Raw genomic sequence first — 24,324 nt, forward strand, 5'->3', positions numbered from 1 at the left:
ATATCTAGAAAACCCTGAGAAATCGACGATACAGCTACTAGAGCTAATAAACAAATTTAGCAAAGTAGCGGGATACAAGATTAATGCACATAAGTCAGTAATGTTTCTATATGCTAGAAATGAACAAACTGAAGAGACACTCAAGAAAAAGATACCATTTTCAATAGCAACTAAAAAAATCAAGTACCTAGGAATCAACTTAACCAAAGATGTAAAAGACCTATACAAAGAAAACTACATAACTATACTAAAAGAAATAGAAGGGGACCTTAAAAGATGGAAAAATATTCCATGTTCATGGATAGGAAGGCTAAATGTCATTAAGATGTCAATTCTACCCAAACTCATCTACAGATTCAATGCAATCCCAATCAAAATTCCAACAACCTACTTTGCAGACTTGGAAAAGCTAGTTATCAAATTTATTTGGAAAGGGAAGATGCCTCGAATTGCTAAAGACACTCTAAAAAAGAAAAACGAAGTGGGAGGACTTACACTCCCTGACTTTGAAGCTTATTATAAAGCCACAGTTGCCAAAACAGCATGGTACTGGCACAAAGATAGACATATAGATCAATGGAATCGAATTGAGAATTCGGAGATAGACCCTCAGATCTATGGCCGACTGATCTTTGATAAGGCCCCCAAAGTCACTCAACTGAGTCATAATGGTCTTTTCAACAAATGGGGCTGGGAGAGTTGGATATCCATATCCAAAAGAATGAAAGAGGACCCCTACCTCACCCCCTACACAAAAATTAACTCAAAATGGACCAAAGATCTCAATATAAAAGAAAGTACCACAAAACTCCTAGAAGATAATGTAGGAAAACATCTTCAAGACCTTGTATTAGGCGGCCACTTCCTAGACTTTACACCCAAAGCACAAGCAACAAAAGAGAAAATAGATAAATGGGAACTCCTCAAGCTTAGAAGTTTCTGCACCTCAAAGGAATTTCTCAAAAAGGTAAAGAGGCAGCCAACTCAATGGGAAAAATTTTTGGAAACCATGTATCTGACAAAAGACTGATATCTTGCATATATAAAGAAATCCTACAACTCAATGACAATAGTACAGACAGCCCAATTATAAAATGGGCAAAAGATATGAAAAGACAGTTCTCTGAAGAGGAAATACAAATGGCCAAGAAACACATGAAAAAATGTTCAGCTTCACTAGCTATTAGAGAGATGCAAATTAAGACCACAATGAGATACCATCTAACACCGGTTAGAATGGCTGCCATTAAACAAACAGGAAACTACAAATGCTGGAGGGGATGTGGAGAAATTGGAACTCTTATTCATTTTTGGTGGGACTGTATAATGGTTCAGCCACTCTGGAAGTCAGTCTGGCAGTTCCTTAGAAAACTAGATATAGAGCTACCATTCGATCCAGCGATTGCACTTCTCGGTATATACCCGGAAGATCGGAAAGCAGTGACACGAACAGATATCTGCACGCCAATGTTCATAGCAGCATTATTCACAATTGCCAAGAGATGGAAACAACCCAAATGTCCTTCAAGAGATGAGTGGATAAATAAAATGTGGTATATACACATGATGGAATACTACACGGCAGTAAGAAGGAACGATCTCGTGAAACATATGACAACATGGATGGACCTCGAAGACATAATGCTGAGCGAAATAAGCCAGGCACAAAAAGAGAAATATTATATGCTACCACTAATGTGAACTTTGAAAAATGTAAAACAAATGGTTTATAATGTAGAATGTAGGGGAACTAGCAGTAGAGAGCAATTAAGGAAGGGGGAACAATAATCCAAGAAGAACAGATAAGCTATTTAACGTTCCGGGGATGCCCAGGAATGACTGTGGTCTGTTAATTTCTGATGGATATAGTAGGAACAAGTTCACAGAAATGTTGCTATATTATGTAACTTTTTTGGGGTAAAGTAGGAACATGTTGGAAGTTAAGCAGTTATCTCAGGTTAGTTGTCTTTTTCTTACTCCCTTGTTATGGTCTCTTTGAAATGTCCTTTTATTGTATGTTTGTTTTCTTTTTAACTTTTTTTTTCATACAGTTGATTTAAAAAAGAAGGGAAAGTAAAAAAAAAAAAAGAAAAACAAGTTAAAAAAAAAAAAAAGATGTAGTGCCCCCTTGAGGAGCCTGTGGAGAATGCAGGGGTATTTGCCTACCCCACCTCCATGGTTGCTAACATGACCACAGACATAGGGGACTGGTGGTTTGATGGGTTGAGCCCTCTACCATAAGTTTTACCCTTGGGAAGACGGTTGCTGCAAAGGAGAGGCTAGGCCTCCCTATGGTTGTGCCTAAGAGCCTCCTCCCAACTGCCTCTTTGTTGCTAAGATGTGGCCCTCTCTCTCTGGCTAAGCCAACTTGAAAGATGGAATCACTGCCCTCCCCCCTACGTGGGATCAGACACCCAGGGGAGTGAATCTCCCTGGCAACGTGGAATATGACTCCCGGGGAGGAATGTAGACCCGGCATCGTGGGACGGAGAACATCTTCTTGACCAAAAGGGGGATGTGAAAGGAAATGAAATAAGCTTCAGTGGCAGAGAGATTCCAAAAGGAGCTGAGAGGTCACTCTGGTGGGCACTCTTAAGCACACTTTAGACAACCCTTTTTAGGTTCCAAAGAATTGGGGTAGCTGGTGGTGGATACCTGAAACTATCAAACTACAACCCAGAACCCATGAATCTCGAAGACAGTTGTATAAAAATGTAGCTTATGAGGGGTGACAATGGGATTGGGAAAGCCATAAGGACCACACTCCACTTTGTCTAGTTTATGGATGGATGAGTAGAAAAATAGGGGAAGGAAACAAACAGACAAAGGTACCCAGTGTTCTTTTTTACTTCAATTGCTCTTTTTCACTCTGATTATTATTCTTGTTATTTGTGTGTGTGTGCTAATGAAGGTGTCAGGGATTGATTTAGGTGATGAATGTACAACTATGTAATGGTACTGTAAACAATCGAAAGTACGATTTGTTTTGTATGACTGCGTGGTATGTGAATATATCTCAATAAAATGAAGATAAAAAAAAATAGAAGAAGCCCAGTTAAGAGATCAGTGCATTAGTTCAGGGAGGAAACATGGTTGCTTTGTTGGGGTTCCCCCTTAGAAACAGAACGTGAGATGAGGATCTGAATGCAAGGAGTTTATGTGAGAGGTGTGTGGGGGCCACTCCATTAGGGATGTGACATGGGGAAGGTAATCCAGGGTAGGGAGGGCTGCCAATAAAAAGTGCATTGTCAAGCAAGTTACCACTGTGGGCAACTGGAGCTTAATCCCACCGGGGATCTCTGGGAGCCAGTATAGAACACACACTCAAAATTATCCCATGCCCATGGTAAAGTACTGGAGTATTTTTATACATCAACCCACTTCAGGCATAGGTGGAGAGCTCCTGGGAGTTAGTATTTTTCTAGCACTTGTAGTCTGCTGTGTGGAGGAAGGGGAACAGAACAGGCGTCACACCCCAAATGAAGCCACAAGCAAGGAGATGCAAATGCTGGCAGTTAAAAGTCAGGCCTGCTGCACTGAAATAATAAGGCCTAAGGAGAAGAGGGTGGAACATTGACAGCATCTGCTACAATGGCTTAAACCTGTAGATATGCAAAAGATGATCATGTTTCTCTTTACTCAGTCCCAGGAGAAGAAATCCTACAAGCCACCTGCTGCTCCTCACCCCCAGCCTCAGCCAGTTGGGTGAGGAATGGCTGACTGACTCTAAAAGGTCCAATCAGATTCTCTCTCAGAAAAATGTGGACCTGAAGGATAGAGAAAAGTGAGTTAGGTCTGAGAAGATGCGCTACAAGGGCAGGTGGATTGGAGGACTAAGACAGCCATTTCGTAGCAGCCATGAAGGGCCATACATTCCCTCATGAGAGAACAGAGTATTGAATCTTGAAAAGAGAGAGTTATTCAATGGATATTTATCAAGCATCTCGTATGTGCTTTGTGTTCTGATTGTGGACATGAAGAAGATCTGATACATACCCTCAAGAAACTCAGTTTTGTGAAGGCGACATAAATATGTAACAGATGATTACAAGAGTATATGAGAAAAGATATAGTTTGCTGAGGACAATTCTCAACCTACCTTTGTCAATTGTAAAGTAAACATTCCCTGGATCTAGTTAAAAGGTTAGGTATCCCAGGTTATCTTCATCAGTGGCCTGGCACACTCCAACCGTTTTCCCAGTTGGAATTTCTTCATCCAGTGTGATGTTGACTTCATTGTGCAGAGTTGAGTTTATATGTGTAACACTCAGGACAGCATTTTCAATATTGAATAAACTTGTTTTTAAAGAAAAGATTATTAGAGTGGCATTTGCTTAGTGTGTATACTTTTCTACACCTGACGGTGGTGGAGGGAGAGTGGTTTGGAGGTTGTAATGGTGAAAGTGGAGATGATGACAATGACGTTAATTGCTAACTCATTTTTTGAGCACTTAACCATGGTTTAGACACACTGCTAAGAACTTTTCATGTGTAATCTCATTGATTCTTCACAGGAGCCTTAGGAAATAGGTACCATTTTTGTCCTAGGAAATAAGTACCATTTCCACATTTTACAGATGTGGAAATTGAGCTTTTAAGGAAATAAATAACTTGCAGAAGTAAATGTTGAGACAGTTGAGAGAGGATTTGGCCCCAAACTCATCTGACTCTATTACCTGAATTCTTAACCACTAAGTTCTAATGCCTCTATAGTAAGAACAAATTTTTTTAAATTGCTGACCCTCACAATGGTTTTATAAACTCCCTTCCGATAATGTTTATCAGATTTATCCTTGAGGCTAGTGAGTGATTATCCAGCACGTTAGACACTGAGAACATATTGCACTAAAGTCTGTTGCAATTTCAATATATTTTATGCTTTAAAACTTTTCAAGTTTTTAAGAAAACCTTTTCTTTGTAATTACATCTTATGTGCTTATTTACATCTTACTTGGTAATTTTCCTTCTTGGGCAAAAAAAAAAAAAATTCCATTCTAATGGAAATTTCGCTAATGATTTTCAGAGACTACACTTTCATATTCAATTTTCAAGGTCAAATTAAAATAATACAATTTATGTTGTATTTCCTGACCTGCAGCTTAGAATGGGGTCCTTATTGTTGACATTGATGAGGAAAATCTTTAGATTTCCAGCATTAAAAAGTCCTCCAGGATCAACCACTTTAATAACTAGTGAAAAACTGAAAACACAGACACAGGAAAGACAGTTAAGACTGCATAATAGAATCTGTTCGTGCTTAACTGACCGATTGAAACAATTAATCCAATTGACTTTTTAGCCAGTCAAACAAATTATTTTAACAGTTGGAAATGGCTAGCTTTTTGTTAAAAACCAAGTTAGTCAAATGAGTTGAAAGGACAGGCAGGAACTTAGAAAATCTGTTAATCCTCATAACTAAAAATGAAGAGAATTCCTCAGCATGGTATATCGCACAAAGTTTATAGCTATGGATTCTTACCCTTCAAACATTTACTTTTCAGTGTTAAAACTTGATTGACAGATGCAAAGGAGAAGGTGTTAAGAACACTTCAAAACAACTTAACGACTATGGGGAAATATTAGAATGGTTAGATGATTAACAGGTTTCTATTTTAGCAGAGATGTGTATGGGTCTGGGGAATGAGAGTGCTTGAAGTGGGGAAACCAAATGTGTCTTCACGGAATGACAAATGTTCACTCCATAAGCTGTCATCTAGGCTGACCGGCCATCCAGTTTGCCAGGACCTGTCCCATTTCAGTTTCAATACTGAACGTTCCACATCCTGAGAAAGCCCTCAGTCCCAGGCAAACCAGGACAGTTGGTCACCTTATGCCTCTCAGAAAAATTTCTATTTTAACTTGGAATGTACTAACATTGAGTTAGTACAATTGAGCCCAAAATGACCAGTTCCCTTCTACTCATTGTAAAAATTTAATTAGTTCTCCATTTTCCACTTTGTTCATAGCTTTTCCTAAAGAAAATGACTATTTATGAGACAATGCTTGTCAAAATCCACAAAGCCAATTCACTTTTTAAAATAAAGACATTTCTTTAATAAGCCTGGGAACTTAATGGAGGGGTTGTGGTATAGGTACCATGTCATGGCCTTAAAGAGCTCAAGTGGCCTTTGATCTAGCCAAATGCTGGACAGCAGACTACAGGAGAGAAAGGAAGCAATACGCCTTTCTGACTCTTTCATCAGGATTTGAACAGGCGATTTCATGGCCCCTCTATCTCTCTTGAAGAGAAGGATTTGATAAGAATCAATGAGGTGTTCCAAATTTTCCCTTATTCTCACTTCAAGGTCTGTTCACTGACCCTAGGAGCTGTTAAATCCCTTGTTCTAAGGAATTGTGTGCTCTCTGTAGAATTATTATAATTCAATGCCAATCATTAGCCAAACAATTATTTACTCAAATTCTGCAGAGAACGTTAGCTTTCAGTGTCACATCTTCTGGTCTCAGATATACTAAAAAAAGAGAAACCTGTAATTTTCACTTATCAAAAAGTAGTTGTTTTCTTAAACTCTGATTAATGACTTTTACTCCCATTTGTTAACGAATCTTAAAATTTATAAATATCTTGATATGTGTGTAATCATTTTTCTGTGAGGTATACCAGGCCAAAAAAATAAAATGTGATGGGCATTATTCATAATTCCCAGAACTATTTATAAGACCAGATAATTCAAAGAAGTATTAGATATTGTGTTATGGGGAAGAAGGGTTTGGGGTTTACAGAAAATGGATAGAGATTTAGGAATACCTAAAAATATATATATTTTTAAGAATACCCTCTCCTGCTGACTGTATTCTATGAAGTTGGTGGGAGGAGTACATCCCATTCTCGAACCTTCTATCTATTTGGTGTGTTGAGAGGTGATTTCATGTGTTGTGTGAGTTCCTAGTCTCTACTGAGGCTTAGCTTCCTAAGGATCCTAACAATTAGGAGTGCCCCATCTTCAACTTTCATAATAGGGAAGAGTCTCATTTTTGTGAGATTCAGGAGCAAATTGATTGGAATGGCTTAAAGGTCCATTTCCTTTTCCTATGAAGCTCTTTGATGCAGAACATATGACTAACAGGGGTTGTCATAAAAATCACTATAAAAATAAAAATAATAGCTATGAACCAATGGCTACCCATTTGGCAGACGGGAAGGAAATAGGGAGAAAACCTTAGTTCATTAACTTTTTCAAAGTTGCTGGGTTATATTATGAATGACTTCTGTTGCACAGCTATTCACAGAAAAGTTCTCACCCATTTCCACTGCAGGATGCAAACAAAACCTCTGAAATCATCTTGATGCTCAGTTCTGAAATAAGTGGATGATACTGAAAGGGGCCAAAGTCTAGCACTTAAACCAGCAATTGGGCAACTACAGTTTAAGTACTGATATTATTTTAAGGTAATGCTAAATGCATTTACATTTTGGGAACACATTTTAAGGCCAGATTTGGGGGGGGGGGTTATTCCCAAAGGGGGAAGTATGAACCAAAGAACCGACATTTCAAGTGAATAAAAACCCTGCAGCCATATTTACCTTCTGGTCTCACTCTCAGAATCAAAAACTGCTGCTGTAGAAATTGTTCCAATGCTGTCGATTGTGAAGCCAGAGCTCTCTGGGGAAATGAAGTACTGTGTATTGGACAGTAAACAGAAAGCAAAGAATTACAGAGACACCAACTGGCTCTCCAGTGAGGTTACGCTGCCTCCAAGAACTAAGCCTGAACTCTCCTTGTGCTCTATGCCACCCCACACATGATAGGAGCTCATTAAAATTTTTCCAATAGGAGAAAATGCCCCAGAGGCTGTTGTTGAGGCAATTAAAAAATTTGAATAAGGATTTTATGTTTTATATCTATGTGAAATTTTCCTGAAATTAATAGCTATATTTAAGGTGGTTTCATGGTATGTGTCCTTATTCTGAAGAATTGTACACGGAAGTAATAAGTGTTAGAAAAACATGATTTATGTAACCTATTTGAAAATATAGATAGAGGATAGATGGATGGATGGATGGATGGATAGATGGATGGATGAAAGAATGAGACTGCAAAGGTGGCAAATTTTTAAATTTATGGATCTGGGTATCTGGGGGGATTGAATATGTTGGAGTTCTCTGAATGGAGCTCATATTATTTTTCCAAATGTCCTGTAATTTTGAACTTGTCTCAAAATAAAAAGTTAAGAAAAAGAAACCATCCCTGAGAAGGATCAGACCTGCAACATTCCTGACAATGACTTTTAAACAATGGTTGTAAATATATTCAAAGAGCTAATGAGAGCATAGAAAAAGACCTAAAGGAAATGAGGCAAATAATAGATAACACAAAAAGAATATCAATAGAGTGATGAATATTAGGAAAAGGAACCAAACAAAGCTGAAGACCATAGTAACAGAAATTTAAAATTCCCTAGAAGGGTTCAACAGCAGATTGGAGCTGGCAGAAGAGAGAATCAGTGAACTTGAAGATAAGACAGTTAAAATCCAGTGTGAGAAGCAGAAAGAATGAAGAATGAAGAAAAGTGAGGAGAGCCTGAAGAATCTGTGGGACACCATCAAACATACCAATATATGCATTATGGGAGTCAATGAAAGAGAAGAAAGAGGGAAAGGGACAAGAGAGAATATTCAAAGAAATAATAGCAGGAAACTTCTGGAATTCAATGAAAGACAGGAATATACACATCCAAGATGCTCAGTAAACTCCAAACAGGATAAACCCAAAGAGACCCATGCCATGGCATCTTATAACCAAACTGTAAAATGCCAAAGATAAAGAGAGAATTCTGAAAGCCACAAGAGAGAAACAACACGTCACATACGAGGGAGCCTCAGTAAGATGAAGTTCCAATTTCTCATTGGAAATCAATGAAGGCAAGAAGGCAGTGGGAGGACATATTTTAAATGCTGAAAGCAAAGACAACAACAACAAAAACAAACAAACAGAAAAAAAAAAAGAAAAAAAAAAAAACCTGCCAACCAAGAATTCTATATCTGGATAAAGTTTCTTTCAAAAATGAGGGAGAGAGTAAGACATTCCCAGATAAACAAAAGCTGAGGAATTTCATTACCACTAGACCAGCCCTAAAGAGAGTTCTGCTAAAGAGAGTTCTGCAGGTTGAAAGGAAAGGACAATAGACAAATAGATCAAAGGTGCTTGAAGAAATAAAGCTCTCTGGTAAGGTAACCACAGTGATAAATATAAATTAGAATACTACTGTAACTTTAGTTTGTGACTCCACTTTTAACTTCCTATAGGATTTAAAAGACAAATACGTAAACTGTAATGATACTTTGGTGGCTTGGGACTCATATATGGTTTGGGACTCATAAACATGTAATTTGTGACAAGAGCTACATAAAGGTAGGGGGACAGAGGGGTATAGGAACATGGTTTATATATACTATTGAAGTTAAGTTGGTTTCAAAGCAAACAAGATTGTTACAGATTTAGGATGTTAAATTTAAGACCCATGGTAACTACAAAAAAAAATCAGAGAATATGCAAGCTCATAGAGATGGAAAGTATAGTACAGGTTGCCAGGGGCAGGGTTTGGGAGGTCAGGGGAGTTAATATAAAACGGGTATAGGGTTTGTGTTTTGAGAATTTGGGAAAGTTTTAGTAATGGAAGGTGGTGAGGGCACTGCAACATTCAGAATGTGATTAATCCCACTGAATGGTATGCTTGGGAGGGACTGAGACAGAAAAGTTCATGTTGTATATACGTTCTCACAATGAAAGAAAGGGGGGAGGGAGAGGAGAAGGGAGGGAGGAAACAGGAAGAAAGAGCAACCTAGGAAAGAGACAGCGACAAAGGCAATACATGATCCTGAATGGGATCTAATGAGGGAGGAGAGAAGGCAAAAAAGGACACTATTGGGACATTTGCAAAATTGGAATATAGACTTTAAGCTTTAAATCAGTATTAAATTTCTTGAACTTGATAACTGCACTTAAGGTAGATACACATAAGTGAATATCCTTGTTCTTAGGGAATGTACATGACAGTATTAAGTGTTCAAAAGCATGAAGGATATAACCTATATTCAAATATTCAGAAAATGGACTGATAAATAGATAGACAGATAGGTAAGTTGATTGGTATATTGAAGGATAGATAGAATGAGATGGCAAATGTGGCAAAATGTAAAAATTGGTGAATCTTGGTATTTGAGGGGAAAGGGATGTATTGTAGTTCTCTATGGTGTATGTATTATTTTTGTAACTGTTCTGTAATTTTGAAAGTATTTCAAAACTAAAAAGTTAAATATATATATCATAAAGACAAATTTTCTCTAGCGTACTATATCCTACCCAAAGATAAATTAAGTAGAAAGTAGTTAAAGTTAAAGAAACATGTAGACTGTTTGATGAGAACTCAGGGATCATTTTTTTGTTTTTTTGGTGGTGACAGGGATGGAGTTTTGGGGGGGGAAGGCAGCGGGGTGGGAAGGATGGGAAGTGTAAAAAGGGAAAAAACTGAAATACTTGGATTTGTTCATCTTAATTTGTTATTATGTTGGCACAGGCATTACTCTATAAAGTTGTTTTCCTTAATGTCTCATTTACTTTCACTCCTACTACCTTCAGGGTATTCTGTTGAATGCTTCATAAACAATATCTTTGATTTCTTGCAAAAATTCTATGTCATAGGTACTGATGTTATCCCCGTTTCACAGATAGGAATACTGAGGCTTAGAAAATCTAAATGGCTTACTTCCAGTCTGAGAGCTGAGCTTTTAGTCACTTTGTGTAATGACTCCCTGCTCACCACATTTCATCCCTAAGACAAACTTCTAACTTACGTTTGCCGAAGGACCAGGTGAGATCAGGGTCTCTTGACTAGATGAGAATCAGATGATTATAAAAAGTTGGGACAAAAATCCATGAGAGGATTAATATCAGGAGTTAATTATATCAAGTGTTACTGACTTAATAACTGTGTAGACCCAGAGATAATTTAATAGAGAAAATTAAACCCAGAAGGATTGCAAAGCAGCCCAAAAATCGTTTGGAGAAATTAGTGACCTTTTAATTTATTGATTTTCTGAGGAATCACTATGTTTTAATGAATTTTAATTCATACCATCTATTTCTATGCATATAAATAAGACAGAATTGATTTCTGCTCTTTCTGTATCTAGAACAATATTGTAGAATATTAGCATTCAGAAACTGCTTGCAAATTCATCACATAATTTCTTATAGACTGAACACAGAAATAATAAACCTGTTTCATGGCTGGGGGATGGAGGATGGCTGGTTGTTAAGTTACCTGAGAGTGCTCTCAAGCACTAGGTCTGGTTATGTATAAATACATATAAATTTTTTAAGACACCCACCTTCACGTTTGTAGCCACTCGAAACTTTACAATTCCAAATTCAATTTCAGTATTACACAGTTGTCAACAATTGTCTGGGAACCTTGTATACAGTAAAGCTACATGTTTATGAGGTTTACTGTTTCATAAAATGAGATACTCTTTTAAAAAATTATTGACGGCACCGATATGAACAACTGCCTTTGTACAGGGAGGGTTTGGAGATTGTGGTTGCTAGGCAGCCAGGGCCACTGCGGGAGAAAGCCATCCAAACGAACGATCCCCCGAACAGAAAGGCAGTCCACGGGATGAGAGATTAACTCTCTGTGGGGCCAGGCAACTTAGGTTCATTTCTTTCCCCATTTTATCTGTAATGGCACCACTAACTACTAACGAACTACCTGGGCCATAAGAATAACAGTGGCCGCCCCACTCCCAGGTTCAGAGGCAGGAGATCAGATTACAGAGGACGATGGGTAAGGGTGGGTCAGGTAACGCAAGGGTGGCCTTTCGGTCCTTCCAGATGGACTTATCTTCAGAATCCAATTTATCCCTTCTCTGAAAGGCTTGTTCATGTCTACATATATTTGCAAAATTTGTTAAAGCAAAAAAATAATTTTCTATTGTGTGATCTTCAGTGTTGCAGGATGATTTAGCATTGACACGTCCACTGGCTAACAGGTTACAAATTTGCATGCTATCTTGTGGATGGTGGTGCAAGCTGTGCCATTATGAAGCAAATACTCCCCCCAAAATATTTATCATAAATGTTACTGTGGTTTTTTCCTAAACATCTGACTTTCATGTGGAGAATTAAAGATATTTTCTAGATAATTAAAGCTTTTTTTAATCACTTTTTCCTCAATTATATAGTTATTTCAAGCAAAATCAGTTTTTAACCTGAATAACCCAAATAATTGCTTCAATTCTCAAATCCGTTTGGCTAGTGTATGCCTAAATGAAATATTTCATCACATATTAGAACCTTCCAAGACTGTAATGTGGAATGACTCAAACCTTTCTGCCCTTTCTCTAGGTGTTACGAGATGACATTTTAAGGTGAGGTTAGGGTAGAAGACCAGGCCACTGGGGTCAATTCAAAAGTGAATTTTTCAAGTGGTTCTCAAAACTTCCTGAGGATCTACCATGAATCAAGAAGAACAAGGCCCACTACCTGTTAGGAAGGAAAGACACAAACACAGATAGTACAACTGTATGAGAGCACTGATATATCCACACTACTGCAAACCAATTAGGTGAATGTAAATCATTCCGTTGCAGTGTTATGAGCATCCAGTAGCCAAAATAGTTTTTCTACTAGGTGCAAAAGTTTTCCTTTTTAATGAATTAGGGCAAGTCGAGTGGTGATAATTTCTTACAGCTTTTTAAACATGAGCAGCAGAACATTTTTGTTTGCTTTGTCTTGTCTTGTGGACCTAAAACATGGCTGTTGACGTAATCGTTACGGAATCAGCATTTTCCGTGTGTGAACGGTCTTAAATTACTGATTCCTGGGCAGTGGCTCCTGGGATGGTTGCCCTAACCTCACTGCTTCTCCCTCTTGACATCACAGCGATTTTTAGGGGAGGCCGGAAGAATTCCTCCTGACCCCGACAAGATGGCCACTCCCATTCCCTCCTCAGCGACAATGCCCACATCAACTGTAGAAACTCTACAAAGTTATATAAAATAAGAACCCAGTCTCAGGCGGTAGTCATAGCCAGTGCAGATTATCCACAGCCCGGCCCACTTAAGACACAAGCGGGATGGTCCGGTTGTGCATCCCATTCCTCCGTCACCCTGAGAAGTTCAACCCTCAATACCAGAATAATCTCGCCTCCCATCCGACCCCCCACATTCTTCCAATGTGGCCTCTGGAATTCACAATCTCTCCTCAGTGAAATTCCCGATATCCTCTACCTCATTTCTGAAAGTTCCTTTCACCTTTCTCAGGGCAATTCACTCACTCTCGAGTTAGCAATGAATTCCTGCTGTCTGTCTTTCCACAAGCCACTGTCAGTCCCTACCACCCCTTTCCTGTCCCCACTCTCTGCTTGTAGGCTTGTTTCTTATTTCACTGAGAAAGTAGAAGAATCAAAAGAAACTATCTACTGGTTACTCTGTTTAAAATCATTTAAAAATTTGCAAATTACTCTTCTGGAGAAGAACTTATCCTTTTCCCTCATTTATTTTCTCTGTAACAATTGGCAGCATTTGATATATATATACAGAGACAAAGAGAGAGAGAATGAGAGAGGGAGAGTCTCTTCCCACCACTAGAGCATAAGCTCCATGAAGGCAAGGACTTTTGCCTTCAGTGCTAGAGCCCCACTTCCTAAAACATTGCTTGGCATGAGAAAATACTCAATAAGAGTTAAATGGGTAAGAGAATGAACATGAAATGACTATCTCTATCAACCCCTTCGCATCTGCCCTCCTTTACTTTGTCTTCTTCCCTGTTCTATAGATGCACAAATTGTGCTTCTAACGTCAAAGCCTCCACTCACGTATCTGATGCCATCCCCCTTGCCTACGCAAGACGAGCACTCCAACAATTGTTGCCACTATCTCCTGCATCATTAATCTGCTCCTCTCCACTGGATTATTCCCATCAGCTTAAAACACGCTATAATAGTTCTCATCACTCAAACAGAAAACATCCCTTGTTCCCACCTCCTCTTCCAAGTTCTGTCCAACCTCTCTACTCTGCTTTTTAGGAAACACTTTGAGTTGTCTCTGCTCACTGTTCCTGGCTTCCTCACCTCTCATTCTCTTAAAGCTTCTCTAATCAGACTTTCATTCTCACAACTCCACTGAACTACTCCATTTACCAAGGCACCAAAGATCTTGATTTATACACTCCTGGAACATTTGCTAAGTCCCAGACATTTTTCTGAGTCCTAGTCATTAACATATTACCAAATTCAATGGTCAGTAATCTCAGTTTTCATCTACTGCAATAGCTCAGAAGCACTTAATCAATTCCTCCTTCTTGAAATATCTTCCCTTGTTTCTGGAGATATTCCACTCTTCTGATTTTCCTTTACCTCACTGGGCCTGCTCAATCTCCCTTTCTTGGTAGTCCTTTTCCTAACCTCTAAATATTTGGGAATCCCAGGCTTAATCCTTGGACTTTTTCTCTTTTCTCTTATAGAGACACTTACTCCCTAAGTAATCCCATTTAGTCCTGGGCTTTAAACACAATGTACAAGCTGATGACTCCAAATCAATGCTCCAGCCTCCATCCCTTTGCTGAGCTCCAGACTATTTAATCCAGCTGCCTACTTTCCTGGATGTTTAATTGGCTTCTTGATATTAACATGTACAAAACACAACACTTGATTTTTCTCCTTGATCTTGCTCCTCAACGAGTTGCTCAGTCAAAAACCTAGAGGCCAACCAGTGCATGACCCCACTGGTATAAATTAATTAGAATAAGCTAATCTATAATAAAGTCAGAATCTATAATATAGGTTACCAGGGGCCCGTGTGCGGGTAGGGAATGGGAAGTTAATGCTTAAATTGTACAGAGTTTCTGTTTGGGTTGTTCATAAAATTTTGGTAATGGATGATAGTAATGGTAGCACAACACTGTGAAATGTAATTGATGGCACTGAATTATAAATGTGAATGTGGTTAAAAGGGGAAATTTTCAGTTGTATAGATGTTACCAGAATAATTTTTTTAAAAAATAGGACTGTACAATGTAAATAGTGGGCCCTATTATAAATGATGGACTATAGTTAATAATACAATTATAAAAATGTTCTTTTTTGCATTATAACAAATATACCACACTAATGCAAGATGTTACTAATAGGGTGTTATATGGGAACTCTGTATTTTATGCATGATTTTTCTATAAACCTATAACTTCTCTTAAAAAAAAAAAACTAGGTTCTTTCTTGATTTCTTTCTTTCCTTTACACCCCATATCCAATTTGTCTACAAGTCTTTCAGCATTACCTTCAAAATAGATTCAAATTGCCAGGGTGTTTAGGAGTGAAGGGTAACTGCCTGCAACTGACATTGAAAAACATTAATAAAATAGGGGGATTGATGGAGGAATAGAAGGGTGGATAGCTGTATGATAAAGCAGATATAGCAAAAATTTAATTATAGAATATGGTGGTAGGTATCTGGGTGTTCACTCTTTCAACTTTTCAACCCTTTCAACTTTTCTGTATGCTTGGAATTTTTCATAATAAAATATTGGAAAAATATTTTAAATCCAATTGCTTCTCATTGCCCCAGCTGCTACCACCCTAAAACCAGCCTTCATCATATCTCATCTGGACTATTGAAATCACCTTTGAAGGTCTCCCTGCTTCCACTCTTGTCTCTTGACAAGCCTTTTTTTTTTTTCACAAGAAGTCAGCACAATCTTTTCAAGATATTAATGACATCATTGATTCCTCTGCCCCAAAACTTCCAAGGGGATCCCTCATTAATCAAAACAAAATTCAAGTCCTTACCAATGCCAAAAAGGACCTCCATAACTTAGTTGCTGGCTACATCTCCAATATCTTCTTTATAACTCTCCCCCTCACTCTTTGCTTTTCGGCCACATTGGTTTCATTGTAGATCCTTAAAATTCTAAGCCTGTTTCTGCCCCAGAGCCTTTGTGCTTGTTGCCTTGTCTACAATATTCTTCCGCAAGAAATACACGTGGTTCCTCCCTCAATTCATTCAGGTCTGTGATCAAAGGTCAGCTCCTCAGAGAAGCCTTATCTAACCACCCTATATAAAATAATGCCCACATTTAAATGAGGTAATCCATGTAAATTGCTTCATACAGTGCCTAGAACATAGACTCTCTCAATAAACACTGGCTACTACTGTTAAAAAATAGTACAATTATTAAAAAGTGTTATCATCAATTGTAACAAATGTTCCACACCAAAGCAAGGTATTAAAGGCGGGGTGGGGTATGGGAATCCTGTATATCATGCATGATTGTTCTGTAAATCCACAATGTCTATAATAAAAAATAATAATACACACAATCACCACTTCTCCCCATCACTCTCTTTCCCTCTACCCTGCTTTATTTTCTACCACCAGCACTTACTATCTGACATTATATTATTTATTTTTCATTTTGGTGGTTGTAAAATTTCCTCACTAGACTGTAAACTCCACGAAGCAAGCATAATGTCTGCCTCATTCGATGTTGTAATCTCAGCACCTGGAACAGTGTACACAAAGCAGGCTCCTGATAACTATTCATGCAATGGAGGAATTGAGGAGGTCTCTAAACAGTTTCAACTGAGCTTTGCAGTAGCCATATTTTTTTAATGTTTTGAAGTTATAGTCAATACTAAAATATTTCAAGCTCTTCTCTTGGAAAATATTTTAAGAACCTTTACCTTGATTTTTAAGTTTTTTTATTAAGCACTTCAGAGACACCAGTGGACTGCTGCGAAAAAGATGGACCCAATCCCTGCTTTTATGGAGCTTATAATTTCATGAGAAAGGTATTTTTAAAATGATGATAAAATGTGCTTGGTGTCAAGATAAGGCAAGAACGGGAAATAATTTCTTTGTCAAACAATGATTCCTTGTTTTGAACAATTTCTACTTTTGTAAATGCTTTCAAGGGAATATATACAATTTCAATATTGACTAACAGGGACAAAATGAGAAGGGATTTTGAGAAAATTTTGAATTATAAATAGGCTCTGTCTACACAGAATAAAGTTTATTAAGATTTAGCAAGTTTTGATAGGCTAATTCAATACACACAACTCCACTATAGTGACACAGCTCCACTATAGTAGACAGCAGCTGGTTTTAGACTCTAGACGATTCCTTCATATTCTTCTAATAGCAGCTCTTTGCTGAACTCATTCCCAATTCACCTGGTTCTGCTTTCTGCCCCCACCCCAACCACAATTCCTGGGGTAGGGTATGTGACCCGGGCCTAAGCCAATTAGTACGCTCTCTTCCATTTTGCTGCAGTGATTGGTTAAGGAATAACCCATGAACGAATCAGAGCTATTGAGATGCCTGAGTCCTTGAGAAGGGAACTTGGGATGAGCCTGAAACTGTTATTAGGCTGTAGGGACTGAATTCCTACCATCAACTTGTTGCCATGTGTACGACAGGGCAGAGTGAATGTCATAGGTCCTAGAGTAAACCTCAACCTGGTTTCATTATGTAAATCCAGAATTCCCCTGTGCTGGAAGTCCAGTAAACACCCCCGGACTTTTCACTTATTGCAGCCACAAATTCCATTTAGGTCAAGTTTTCTTAGTTGCAACCACAAGAATCCTAATACACTCTTTGAGTTATTAAGACTCACAAAAGAAATAGCCTCTTATTTGTTAATTTTGCATGCAAAATATGTATGGAAATGACATGACCTAAAACTTCTAACAGCTGGATACATTTTACCTATTTAATATGATTTTGCCCTACACATAAAACTTATTTTTAAAAATGTATGTGCTATTGAAAGGACAACATGGGCCTTTTCTCTGAAATGATTATACTTGAAAGCAATCCATTAAAACCAGAATTTCCACCCCAAACTGTTAAGAAAAAAATTTACATATCCTGGTTTCTAACTCAAAAGGCACATTTTTTCTCTCCTTTAATGTTTGTTTTACAGCTGAGTTATAAAATAGGAATATATAATTAAATCCTCAGAGCTACAATTATAAGCTCTGCTGCCGTGTAATTGTTGAGTCTTTTGAAGATTACATCACTAATTATGCCTTAGAATTTCCAAATATCATTTTCCCGTAAAAATCTGATCATTGTCATCTTTCAGTCAATATACTACACTGAATGGAAAATACTGTTTATTCCCATGTATAATCTGTGGCCTACATTGATTCATTACACTTGTTGTATCAAAGAGGGAACAATAATGAAAACCTAAAAGCAGATTTCTATCTGCCATTAAAAGGTATATTTTTTCTCTTTCAAAACCATGAAACTTTCAGAAATTATTCTTTATTGGAATTTTTAATATCTTTCCAAATAATTAGAATGTCAATTTAGCTGATTACTTCCTTAGCCTATTACATAGTGCACAAAAGAAAGTAAGAGTTTATTAATGGAATTCCAATATATATTCTAAGGTTTGTTGTGACTTAGGGATACCTTGAATGAGATAGTTTACCTTGAAATGGAGACGTCACGGTTTGTTTCATGAAAATAGCCCCATCCCACTCTCATTGTTCGTACCCTGCACCCCATACTCATCCCTCCCCATTGTCCCATCATACTGCTATAGCCCCATCCCACTCTCATTGTTCGTACCCTGCACCCCATACTCATCCCTCCCCATTGTCCCATCATACTGCTTGTCTTCAAAACCTGGGCTTATGTTAACAAGGTGCTGGTTAACTGTTGTGACAGCTACACTAAGGTAAAACAAGCATAACTTTCAAGAAATAGGTCTCATTGTACCATTAAAAAAGGGAAAGACAGAATAAATGTTGAGTAAGATAATTTTCTCTCTCCTCCCCCAATTCCTGTTCATGTCAGTCAGAGGCATCTATATGGTCTCATGAAATAGGATTTTAAAATAAGGACTGAATAGAGCAATAAGGAGATAATGTATTGTGTTCTAAAACTGCCTTACAATGTAATAAGTAACAGAGAAAGACATGCTACCATCTCGCTGTCACCACTATCACCACCTTTGAACCAGGAAGGCTAGGAAAGTCACATGGGCTGAAGTGGGGAGGGATTTTTAGTATGGATGGCGTGTGACATGGGGAGTTGACTCAGGGAGGCATCTGAAAGACCTCTGTGGAGAGGAGTAGGGTCAGCCTCAAGTGATGGTCAGTGATCATCACCCAGTAACCTCATTACTGTGGTGTGTTAAGGAAGGTGAGTCTTTCATCTGTCATCTTTTTTAAATCATCCAGCAGAACAGCCAGCTGGGCCCACGATATTGCTGACTTGCCCTTTCTGGACATTGCCTAGATGCCCACCCTCGACTTTTTGTCAGAAATTAATATAGGCACTCCAGCTTTCCTTTGTTTAGGGTTAGCATGGTACATCTTTCTCTAACCCTTTACTTTTAAGCAGTAAGAGTCTTTATATTTAAGGTGGGTTTCTTGTTGACAACAGATAGTTGCACTTTTGTGCCTCAGAGGACTTCTCATGAAAGTAAAAACGCAAACTAGTTAATGGGCTTTCTTTCTGTAGCCTTTTTTGTGTCAGAGAGATGTGTGTAGGAGTATGTCTAAATGTAAGTTTCCACAGCCTATGTCACCACTTAAATGTCATTCCATGTTTGGTAAAATTCACAAAGAACGTTGCATGGGTCTTCCAAATATGGTCCTGGAAAACAACCGTCTTCCAAGAAAAGTATAGGGACAGGACCAGAAGCATTTAATCTGTGTGAGCAAGCATTTAAGAGTTCTTCATTTGAAATGAATTACTTGTGTTAATTGGCTAGTAAGTCTTTCTGATTGCATGTTAGAGTCACATCTAAACCCTATTGGGCTGTGATGCATTTTCCACCCTAAAATGTCAACATGGTGGGTGAGCTGCCATGGAGAACACCAAAGAAGTAACTGCAATATGGTATCAGATTCCTGTGTAGCTAGAGTTGCTCAATACTAGATTCAAAACTATAATCTTGAACATGTTGATTTGGAGCAATATGCATGATTAGTTGGTTTAATTGCATGTTGTAAAGGAAGCTGTGACCTTTCCAGTCCCATCTTGGATGTGGTATTGCATTGTCTAGAGGAGACAAGTGTGTGGGGGGGAGCTTGACAACAACAGTGTTCCTTTGTGTAACTACTCGAATGTATTTAGTGTTTTAAAAACCATATGGACAAAAAGACAATGCACAGAATGGGAGAAAATATTTGGAAATCATATCTCTGATAAGGGTTTAATATCTAGAATATGTAAAGAACTCGTACAACTCAACAACAAAAAAACCAAAAGCCCAATTTTAAAAATGGGCAAAGGAATAGACATTTATCCAAAAGTATACAAATGGCCAATAACTAGATGAAAAGCTGTTCATCATCGTTAGTTATTAGGGGAATGCTAATCAAAACCACAGTGAGATACCACTTTACAGCCACTAGGATGGCTATCACTTCAAAAACAGGAAATAAGTGTTGGCCAAGGATGTGGGGAAATTGGAACCCTTGTGCACTGCTGCTGGAAACGTAAAGTGGTGCAGCCACTGTGGAAAACAGTTCAGTAGTTTCTCAAAAATAGTTACCATATGGCACAGCAATTCTACTTCTAGATATGTACCCACAATAATTGAAAGCAGGGACTCAGACAGCTATCTGTACTGCTATGCTCATAGCACAGTTATTCACAATAGCCAAAAGGTAGAAACAATGCAAGTGTCTATTGATAAATGAATGGATAAACAAAATGTAGTATATCATACATACAATGGAATACTATTCAGACCTAAAAAGGAATGAAGTTTCGATATTTGCTACGATATGGATGGACTTTGAAACTGCTATGCTCAGTGCCAAAAGCCAGACATAAAAGGGCAACTATTATATATACCACTTAAATGAAATATCTAGGATATGCAAATTCATAGAGACATAAAATAGATTTTAAGTTACCTAGGTCTGAGGAGAGAGGGGAAAAGGGAGTGCTTGCTCAGTGGGTACAGAGTTTGTGCTTTGGGTGTTGCAAACTTTTGGCGTTGAATGGTGTTGATGGAAGCACAGCGTGGTAAACAATGACACTGAACTGTAGACTTAAAGGTGGATAATATAGTAAATTTTATGTTTTTTATATATTTTTATTATCACAATAAAAATGCAAATAATGCTTCACGTATTAGTGACTTTTTAGTGTTTAAAGTAAATTTTGTCAAACTTAGGTTGCCCTAAAGAGGATCCAGTAGCAATACCAGTAAATTTTAAATGTTGGGAGTACAGCAGAAACATGTACAATGCTCTGATTTTTGGCCAGTTTGGGAAAGCAATACGACATTAAAAATTTAAAACATGATATTCCAGTCTATCAACATGTTAGCTAAAAATGTCATAGCTTAATAATGCCATAATCATGCAATATGGCATCAAAAATTAAGATAGCAGTTACCGCCTGTCATTTGCAGGATGTTTTACAATTTAAAAACTACTTTCACATTCATTATTATGTTTGATTGGAATATGAGAGAAGACAATATGAGGGAAGACAAAGCAGGTGTCCCTTTCTTAATTTTTCAGTTGAACCAGAAAAGCAGAAATGTTATGTGACCTGCACTAGTGAAGTTAGAACTTAAACCCAAGTCTCTTGGCACTAAGTCTGTCTTAGTCTTCTCACATGGTGTCAAAAACTGGAAGATGCCTATGCTGAAACTAAAGTGTATTCCTGGGACATTATAAAACCTGAGCACAAGACCTGGAGTTTTAAAATGCAAATTAATTCTGCCAGAAAGCTAGATTGCTTTTATACAGTATTTGCAGCCAAGATCCCCAAGAACAAAATAAACTGGTTTGGCATCTTTTGTTAAAAGTTACCTAATGATTAAGCTGGGCCTGCCTGCATGAGATGGCATGTGCTAGAAGGGAAGCAATTACCCAAACAATCCAGCCTCCATAATTTTCACCTGAAATGTCCTGATAATTGAGGCAAAAATGTAAGTTTGGAATTGAAATTGAGGGACCTGGCTGTCTCTGTAGCTTTATATGTGAATACAGTCACACATAAAACAACCAGGCACTGGTATGCTCTGTCCCAAAACATAAATTACCTCCAAAACAGTGTCCTCCGGGTCCTTGGCTGCTGCTCTGTAAATGACTGTGCCCAGGGCAGTGTCTTCTAGGATATAAATCTCAGTAACTGCCAAAAAAATGTACAATAAATGTGCTTGAATGAGCATCACCACCATAAGGCCAAAAAGCCAAATGTAGATTTTAGATAAAACTTCTAGGCATTGTGTTTGCTCAGCACAGATGTTTTTATAGGGTGATTCCCATTAAGCAAGTAATAATTATATTAATAATAATAGACTCCATTTATCAAGTGTCTATCATGTGTCAGGTACAAAGCAAAGAGATTTTACAAGTTTAAACAATAATAATATTGAACATTTTCTGAGTGCTTATTAATTGCTAAGGACACCACCACTGGTGATTGTATTATTATTTCCATTTTACTGAAGAGAAACATAAGGTTTAGAAAGATTGAGTAACTGGCACAAGTTCACACAGCTAATGCATTAATTTTAGATTACGTTATTAATGCCTGTCTTCTATGTAAGCTTGCCTTCTTCCCATCATTTTTAAAAGAGTGGGGACCACATACTTGCAGATGTTCTGGTCAAGCCACTCTCTTGGGGATCAGGAATGCTGGGGAGGTTTGAGACCCCTGAATGCCTGAGGGGAGGACCCACCCCCAGAAGAAGCTCCATTTTGCCAAGAGGACAGGATCTCTGGACAGCAGAGGAGTCCACAGCCTGCCTGGCCTCGGCCAGGAGACTGGCCTGGTGGTCCAATAAGCAAATGCTTGTGGAGTGTTCACAAACTCTCTGGCTCTGGGCTCTCTGTTTTAGAAGTCAGAAGAGCATAATTATTTCCTTGTATCTGCCCTGGAGGAGTTTATCATCTGTTTGGAGAAGAGAAACAAAGGCAACTAACATTTACTGAGCACCTACTGTATGCCTGGCACTATGTTTGGTACTTTAAAATGGTAGGTCAAGATGAACCTCAACACGTTGATGAGGAGACTGGTATCTCGGTTTCACCAATGAGGAAACCGAGGATCAGGCAGGATAAGTAACTCTCCAGGTTACCTAGCTAATAGCTGCCTCAATCCCATAAACCCAGATGTTTATGTTGATAATAGAGAACATGGATCATCCAAGGTAGGTATTAAATATTTGGCTTCAAAGAAAGACAGCGATGAGAAAGAGAGAGATGAGCATGAGAGAAAGAGATTCATTTATGGTGAAAAACAGTGAGAGCACAAAAAAAGACATGGTCCCTTCCCTCAGGAAGCTTCTCATTTAGTGACATAGACACACTGTCAATTAATAATCACACAAATAGGAGAGAAATTTTAGTACACAATAATCACACAGATAATGAATGATTTTTAACCTTGGGCAAGTTACTTTACTCTTGTAAGTCTATTACTTCATCTACACAATGAGAGTAAAAATAGAACCTTACCCCAGTGCTGTGAGCATTAATTAAATGAATCCTTTTGAAGCTCTTAGGACAGTGCCTGGTACATAGTGCCCAGTAAATGTCACCTGTTCATCAGGACTGTTGTCACTGTTATTCTGCTGATCACTCTTACAGCCATTACACTCTGAGAACACGGTGCACAGGCTCTGCAACTACTCATGTTTGCTCACTGGAGCCTCTTCCTTCAAGGGAAGAGTTCTGTACCTTGGTTTCCCTGTGCAAGGGATCCAGTGAAAGCAGGGGGCTCATTCACATCTGCAATCTGGATTAAAATGGTCTGTGATGCTGTTGTCCCTTGGTTGTCTTTGGCATAGATTATCAGGGAGTAGAAAGTCACCATCTCAAAGTCCAGCTTGGGTACTCCACTGGTGAATAGCTAAATTAAGAAAAAAAAAAGTTCAAGATAACAAAGCAAATGATTGGATTCATAAGCAATTCATCAAAGCGAATATTTTAGATCTGTAATCCTCAATAAGAATCAGCATTAAGAAAACAAATACATAAAATCCTGTGCTTAAAATGTGGAAGCAAGGTATTTGATTTATTCAAAATTTCAGTGAACAAACAATTCACTCATGTTACATCAAATGGTTTCCCTCTCATCCTTCCCATCTTTCCGTGTTATTTTTCTTAATAAGAAAGTTAACCATTTATTGGGTCTCTCCCCATACAACCATTTGTCAGGGATTATCCTGAGCGGTTTACAAACATCACGCCCTATTCTTGCAATAGCCTTCTGAAGTGCATACAATTATAGGGTATATTTTACAGATGCAGAAATTGAGGTCTGTAGAGGTTAATCATCTTGTCCAAGTTCACAAAGATAGAATATAATAGATCTGG

The 24,324-nt window shown here is 38.1% G+C and overlaps 1 protein-coding gene across 1 annotated transcript in view; it reads right to left on the reverse strand.

Moving 5' to 3' along the window:
* Window positions 1–24,324, reverse strand: part of LOC119526949 (cadherin-related family member 3-like) — a 71,370-nt gene that overhangs the window by 29,796 nt on the left and 17,250 nt on the right. Inside the window, 5 exon segments of the mRNA XM_037826519.1 lie at window positions 4,100–4,296; window positions 5,093–5,200; window positions 7,544–7,638; window positions 22,044–22,132; window positions 23,686–23,857. Coding sequence (XP_037682447.1) covers window positions 4,100–4,296; window positions 5,093–5,200; window positions 7,544–7,638; window positions 22,044–22,132; window positions 23,686–23,857 — 661 coding nt within the window.

Source organism: Choloepus didactylus, chromosome 1 (assembly GCF_015220235.1).
Source record: "Choloepus didactylus isolate mChoDid1 chromosome 1, mChoDid1.pri, whole genome shotgun sequence".
Lineage (NCBI taxonomy): Eukaryota > Metazoa > Chordata > Mammalia > Pilosa > Megalonychidae > Choloepus > Choloepus didactylus.